This window comes from Esox lucius, chromosome 4 (assembly GCF_011004845.1).
Source record: "Esox lucius isolate fEsoLuc1 chromosome 4, fEsoLuc1.pri, whole genome shotgun sequence".
Taxonomy (NCBI): Eukaryota; Metazoa; Chordata; class Actinopteri; order Esociformes; family Esocidae; genus Esox; species Esox lucius.
Genome location: NC_047572.1, coordinates 8,054,134 through 8,061,096, shown reverse-complemented (window position 1 = coordinate 8,061,096; position 6,963 = coordinate 8,054,134). Strand labels below are relative to the sequence as shown.

The following is a 6,963-nucleotide window of genomic DNA, read 5'->3' as shown; positions in this document are numbered from 1 at the left end:
CTTATACTTGTAACGTGACTGGTTCCTAGGACTAATATGTTGTTTGAATCCTATCCTTCCATATTTGTAGTTCTGTAAGGTTAAAGCAATATTCTAGAGGTTTGCCACAACACTGCACATACCAACAGACCTGAATAGGGGTGAAGTCTGCCAGAAAATGAAGTCACTCCACCATCATTCCTGAAGGAAATACACACTGAATGTATGGTTCTTTTATTTACAATAAGAAAATATACAGTTACAAGGGTTACTACGGCACATTTTACACTAATCGTAAAGACGTGGTATGATTAGTAATTAGATATGGATAAATCCAAATGTGTAAATATAACTTAAGTAGTTGGGGATGTAAACCATGAGTGTTAACAGTACACACCATGCTTTGATACATTCTAAGTTCTGTACATGAGAACCATTACCACAAATTCTTAAGAGTAGGCAAGTTGAGGCAACAATCTCACAAACACAGTGTAACAGTGTTACAGGACTTGCATTTCAAAGTGCGTCCAATTTTGAAACACTTCATCCAAAATGCAAATATAATTGATTTCATCAGCATTTACTGAAATGCCAAAAATATTGTTTTGTGGTAAAGGGGTTGTTATTGAGATCAACATTGGTTTGGGAAAGTACATGATGTGTTTATCACACTGTCAAGAAATTAAATATTATAGGAGATATAAAACATTAAAACTTATGGAAAAACTCTTGTGAATTTCTGAATCTACACAAGGTCATGAGTTACTTCTGAATGTAAGTTTACTAATGAATCTACTCATTGAGCCACTGCAAGCACCTTTGTGAAACCCAGACTCAGAAATAAGACTTTAAATCCACTAGGTCTTTGAAACAAGATTGGAACACAATATACCCTATTTGTGCCAAGATAAAAATGGGTTAATCAATATCTAGCTTACCCAAGTACAATAAGACATTACATTTTTTATAAAGATCTGTTCTTGTCCAGGAGAAGCATTTTGTATGAAGGGAAAACAACACAATGGTAAACAATCCTCACGACAGACAAAAATGTTGCAGAGACAGATTCATACTATGGTGATCTGTATTTCATTTCCTTTATGAGATACTTCTGTGTTTTCTTGTTTTTAGGCTGGATATTGTTCATTCTTTATGAATGGTAGCACGTCAACAATCGCGCCAACTCTGTTCCACAATTGCGGACACCCGCTTCTCGTATTCCCGCTTGTTCTCCTGGTATAGCTGAGCTGCCTGGCTGTTGGCAGGACTGTTGGGATTTGGCTCATCTAGTAAAGACTAGGAAAATAAAAAATAAAAATCAATAACAGTATTATTGTGGCACATTGTTTTATTTAAATGTCTCAAAACATTAAAATGGTGCTCTGATTTCAAAATGTTACATATACCTGTATTGAAGTTAGGATTGAAGAAACATCGTAAGTTGGACTCCAGCGGTTCTGAAGAATGTCAAGGCATATACTACCATCTGCATAGACTGCACAAGGAAGAAGATAAATTCTCTCTGTATAATAATAATGACTGAAGGCTTGTGGTTTTGAAAAACAAATATTTCATTCTAAAATGATCATGTTTTTAAAATGTGGTAGCTGCCTCTTTTCTAGGCCAGAAAAACATACCGTTTGGATGAAACATTTTTGAGACAAAACGCACTGTTGGAGGCTTATTAGGGTATTCCTCTGTAAATTCTATTGTGAGTTTGAAGGTTCCTGAAAAAGTAATTAATATGAAATCAAATGGGTATGAAACTGTTACACAAGGGTAAATGCTTAGCTGACAATAACAATGATTTTGGAAACATTTGCATGAGCCCAAAAGGAATTGGGAAAGTCAAAACCGCATGGCTAGGACTGGTTGACATCAAAAATGAATGAGCAAACATATAGCAAAATGTTATGAGCAACCAAGTAGCTCATATTTGCTTTCAGTTAAATACCAGAGAATATAATCTATGCATAAGAAAAAAAAATCCAAAACCACCACCAAAGCAAATCAGGGAGTTATATGGGGAGAGAAATGATTGCTTGCAGCTCTAACATACATAATGACTGACTGACATAAAGTAGACCTAGTCTCTTATCAGAAACTATTCCAATCTGCTGGATTCAAACCAAAACCCAAGGGTTAACCCATTTAAAGGTTTCATTCACTTGTTGGCAGACAGTTATCTCAGTTGAACCATGCAACAGGTTAAAGTTCAGTTAGATTGCTCTGATTCATTAAGACACCACCTTATAATGTAACATTCCAAATAGCAGGTCTCCCTTATTTTAATAATACCTTCTATTGACGTTGTAAAACACATACAGAACAATGTAACATCTAAATGATATACCCAGAGCTACTTACCATCTTCAAAGGGTGTTCCCTCGGGTCTGGGGTGAGAGATAAAACTTATAACTAACAAACTAATCATGTGGCAACTAGTTTGCTAACTGTAAATGTTCTGGAAACAACAAAATCTGAATAGATAACGTCAGCATATTAACAGAAAGTATAGCTATATTAACACCATTATTTTGTGGTTACATGCTATGACCTGTCATCGCTGGTAGAGTTTACTTTTAACTAGTTAACTACAAAATGTAAAGTCAAGTCACTGACTTACCCAAAAATGACGGCATTCCATACCATGATATTATTTTCTGACGGGGCTCCACTAACTCCGGCAGGAGGGTCCTCCTGAAGCCTAAGAAAAAAAATGTTCGAATAACATATGTACACAAATACGTTACACATTTTATTTTATGTTATCTAGGAATACCTAATGTTATGTTATTCGGCAGTAGATATCAAGTTATGTTTGATAACATTTCAGATGTATAAAAAAATTAATAAAAAAATACAATTCACCTAGCTAGCTTGCCAAGTTTACTAACGTTAGCTACCCAGCTTCCTACATACCGCTTAAAATCTCTCATTAAACGCCGTCTTGCTGGAGTTGACATCTTATTGAGTTGGAAAAGAAAAACCTATTTACACGTTTATAGCTTACACGTTTTAAAACAAACGAATTTCACAGAAACTAACGATTCTTATATTTCCCACGAGAGCTAGCTACTAGGTTGGACAATCTTCAGCTAGCTATCATTAGCTTTTAGCTTGCTGTGAGGAATTCATTCAGCAAAACAAAACGTTTTAGTTACGAATCCAAATAGAGTTTCTATTGGACAAATTCTGGTAGCCCAACCCCCCCCCCCCCGTTTTGTCAAACAAAACAAAGGAGGAGGGACCTACCTGAATATGTCCAATAGAAACTGTTTAATACAACGTTTCATATGTACGACGTTTTGTTGGCGGGATGAATACACCCCGGGCCCTGGTTAGTCTAATGTTTTTTGTTGCCTTTGTTTTCAATTGTAGATGACGTCATGTATGGTAAAAATCTCTTCGAAATGAATCGCTTACCAAAACATTACAATGTGGATAACTCCTTAAATATATTATATTCTGTATTTTTATCACGTGCCTTAAAATGTAATCCCACTATTGTGTCTGTCATTTTAAATAAAGTTTTCTGTGATGGAATAAATCAAATGATTCACTTCCCTGAACGGGTTTTTAAATAGCTGCCATCTAGATTTTGCAAGTATTATAGGACTACATTATAGCATTTAATGAATTACAGACCTTTTTTTGTTTGTGCATAATGTCATGGTGCACAGACATTCAAAACATTTCACAAATAAAAAGTAATTAATTTAACGGGAGTAATATTTTCCGTTATGTTCATTATAATTATGCATTTAATTACATACAATAGGCTTAACCCAGATAGAACATGGCACCGTTACGGCTCAAATTGAAATGTTTTGCTGCCAACGGTGTGGGGAAAAAATACCCAAGGTACACACTAGGTGGCGGTGAATTGCCGTAAATGGTAGAACTGGTTGGCTAGCATACCACCTATCTTTAAAAAGCTACAAAACAGAAAACTTGATCCTGCCAAATGTTAGCAGTGCGTAAACTAGCACGATCAACTAAAAGAAACAGATATTTCAAAACACAAAAAATACGTCTTACCTGTATTTCATTATAGGTTAGTACCTGAACGCATTTCAGGTATCACTTCCCATATGGTCTAGCGGTTAGGATTCCTGGTTTTCACCCAGGCGGCCCGGGTTCGACTCCCGGTATGGGAACAAGTGTTTTTCTTAAATATTTATCTGTCCTTTAACATCGTAATCCTATGCTTATTTTGATGGAGGTGTCAAGGGAAAATGTTTTACATTTTGTAACAATAATTCGAGTTTTGCACCTCATTGTAAAGCTCTGAATATAATATGAAATATTATGTAATTTCATTACCGAAGCCTGGGTATATATCAAAAGTCTGAACAATCTAAAATAAGCCTATTAACACTGTCAATTCTTTAACATAAAGAAAATTAATGAAATAGTCTATGTCCCAAAACAGATCTATTTGCTGTGGGCGTGGTTAAATGTGTAATATAATGTTCATGTCAGGGACAGTGAGCGTTTAGTTATTTTAATATATCTACATGAGCAATATCTTTGGCGTTCTATTCAATGCTTTCTTACTGAGCAGGAAAATCCACAATGTTCGTAATAATCAATCTAGTTGGTGTTAATGTACTTTGCTAGAGAATAATAAATGGAATAAAAAAGATCAGCCTTTCGTAGCCTGCTTCTTTCTAGCCTACACAGGGACGTCTTTAGAGTCAATGTCGAGTAACCAATATGACAACATTTTCACGTCCTGTTTCTCCATACTTTTTTTTTTTACTTCCAGCGAAACTGTAATGCTGGCCAATCATTTCTTAGGGAAAATGTGACTGTTAGGAATTCCCCACGCATCGGCTTTCAGTAAGCAAAAAAGTGGGTAAGAAACAGTGTAACCTTATGTCCGGCACGCGAAAGTAGTGAAACTAGAGTTGGTTTAAGACGCTGTGACAATGATGTCGAGATAGCTCACATTTGAAGAAAGAATACTTTTTTTGGGATAATACACCAAGATGCTGATAAGTGGCTACTGAAGACATTAGGCAACTGGCCGATCCCTATTAAGCCGTCATTGATGAGGCATAATACATTTGACTTTTGTCTGTAACAACATATTAGGATTTACGGTGAGTTTTATTATTCGCGTTGGTAAGGCTGATTCATGTACTTCAAATGTTGATTGTTGATGTTTTAATTAATATTAGGTTGGACACTTGAATGTCAAACAGTTTTCTAAATCCTTCCAAGCAGTCATTTTCATATCTAAAATGCCCCTCTTTAAATAAGTTTATGATAAGTGTTTGGTGCATCTCAAATTTCTTAAATTAATGTCCATATAGACTACGTATGGTTTTTGTTTTCATGTACACAAAAATAAAGACTATACATAATTTTGGTATACCTGGTGTTACATCTTCGGACTACTTTGATATCTCAAATTCGAAATAGTTGTGTTAAAAGATTTTCTGCCACTGACCCCACATGACTAAACATTTAATGTGAAAAGCCTGCAGTAAGGTTGACCCACTGCTCTGCTTTACTAACCATTCTACTAGATAGCTATGCTTGCCATGTGACAAGGGAGCTGTATGGTAAATGTGTGGGGCTGTTGTGTGCTGCTGACAGAGCTAGACTGTCTCTGGTCAGTGTCTCTGGAGTCCAGTGGGTTTTTTTGTGCTTCATGTTAGTGTGTGAGGAATCAATTATGCAGTGCTGAAAGGGATGGGTTGTTCATGTTTGAATTGTTAATGTTTTCTCTTTTACATAAACAGAAGTTTAACTGAACCTTGTTGTTGAATACTCCTAAAGTGTTATATGTCACATTAAACAGATCCAATGTCTCTTAAGACTAGGAAGTAACTTTTTGAAGAACGGTTTAACTGAACAAGCGCTTGTACATTCCACCAATTTGTATAAATGTCCTACTGTAACATTACCAACTTCTTGAAGTTTGCCATTCACTTGTAGAGGTTGAGAAAGACCTCTCAGTTTGTTTGCCACTTGTCTATTGGTCTTGTTAGCAAACATGTTCATTTGTTTTATTATATTTATGTTTATGCACTAAACTACCTTCACTTGAATCTCCACTAAACCTAGTTTTTTCAAATGACCCGATCTCTTAAACCCATTTCTGGCCAGTATAAATGTTTGCCAGATGTTTACATTTTTTGGTTAAGATGATGGCCTTGTGGGACATTGTGAGCTGTTGTCCTGAAAAAAGGGAGGGGCGAGGCTGGGGAATACTTGTGCTTTCGTTACACGAGTGGGGGGGTGAGGGGGGTTGAGGTGGTGGTGCCTCTCAGCCCTTCAGCAACAGAGATCAGCTGGTTGCACTGACCCCCGCTCCTCTTCCCCTGTCCACCCACCACCTCTCCTCCCTGGCCGCCCATCTATCCCAAGGGTCTGGTCGATAATTGGAAATCTCAGTCTTCTGAAACCAATTATCTCTTATAAGAGCTTCTAAATATACTTGGCCACGCTGTAGTGGTCTATAGCATATGTTGCAAGCCCCAGCCTGCATGCATTAGGTAAAAAAGAAATCCCCAGGGCCACATCCCATACCCTTTCCCCCTCCTTCTTGCTCTCCACATTTGTGTGCATCATCAGTGACCCCTCCTTTTCTGCCTTTGAACGTTGATGCTGGAGAGATTCCTCTGGTTCAAAGGGGACTTTGAGGGACTGACCTCCCACCGCTGTTCACGAGACAGGCCCTGGAGTGACGTGGTGGAGGATGAGAACTGGTCAGGCATCGAGTTGCAGTTGATAGTGTGTTTATGCACACAGGCTGGGAACACTAGCCTCTGTGGCTGCCCGGCTGGGGATAATGGCATCCCTGGTACTTATCGTGTGACCATGATGTCACCATCAGCAGAGCACAGCAGCCTAAGCAGCTGATGAGCGTGGCTGGGTGACGATGACTCCAGACAATGGGAGAGCTGTCCTTTGTATTCCGTGATATTCCGGGACTCCTATCAATGTCCTGGCCGTAGTCTCAACGTTTTT

The 6,963-nt window shown here is 37.7% G+C and overlaps 2 protein-coding genes and 1 non-coding gene across 3 annotated transcripts in view; 2 read left to right on the top strand and 1 right to left on the bottom strand.

Moving 5' to 3' along the window:
* Positions 1-197: 197 nt before the first annotated feature.
* On the bottom strand, positions 198-3,117 carry LOC105025433 (ubiquitin-conjugating enzyme E2A (RAD6 homolog)). The gene is made up of 6 exons (XM_010896108.3): positions 2,902-3,117; positions 2,606-2,686; positions 2,347-2,372; positions 1,617-1,706; positions 1,386-1,474; positions 198-1,275 (listed from the first exon to the last, which is right to left on the bottom strand). Exons 1-6 carry the CDS (start codon positions 2,943-2,945, stop codon positions 1,147-1,149), a joined length of 459 nt encoding a protein of 152 aa, XP_010894410.1. The 5' UTR covers positions 2,946-3,117; the 3' UTR covers positions 198-1,146.
* A 950-nt stretch (positions 3,118-4,067) lies between these two features.
* Positions 4,068-4,139, top strand: trnae-uuc. Its single transcript has one exon. It is a non-coding gene; the product is annotated as a tRNA-Glu (tRNA).
* A 698-nt stretch (positions 4,140-4,837) lies between these two features.
* elf1 (E74-like ETS transcription factor 1) overlaps positions 4,838-6,963 on the top strand; it is a 47,084-nt gene continuing 44,958 nt past the window's right edge. Inside the window, exon 1 of the mRNA XM_010896051.4 lies at positions 4,838-5,087. The gene's annotated coding sequence lies outside the window, so the exon portion shown is untranslated. The remainder of the gene's footprint in view (positions 5,088-6,963) is intronic.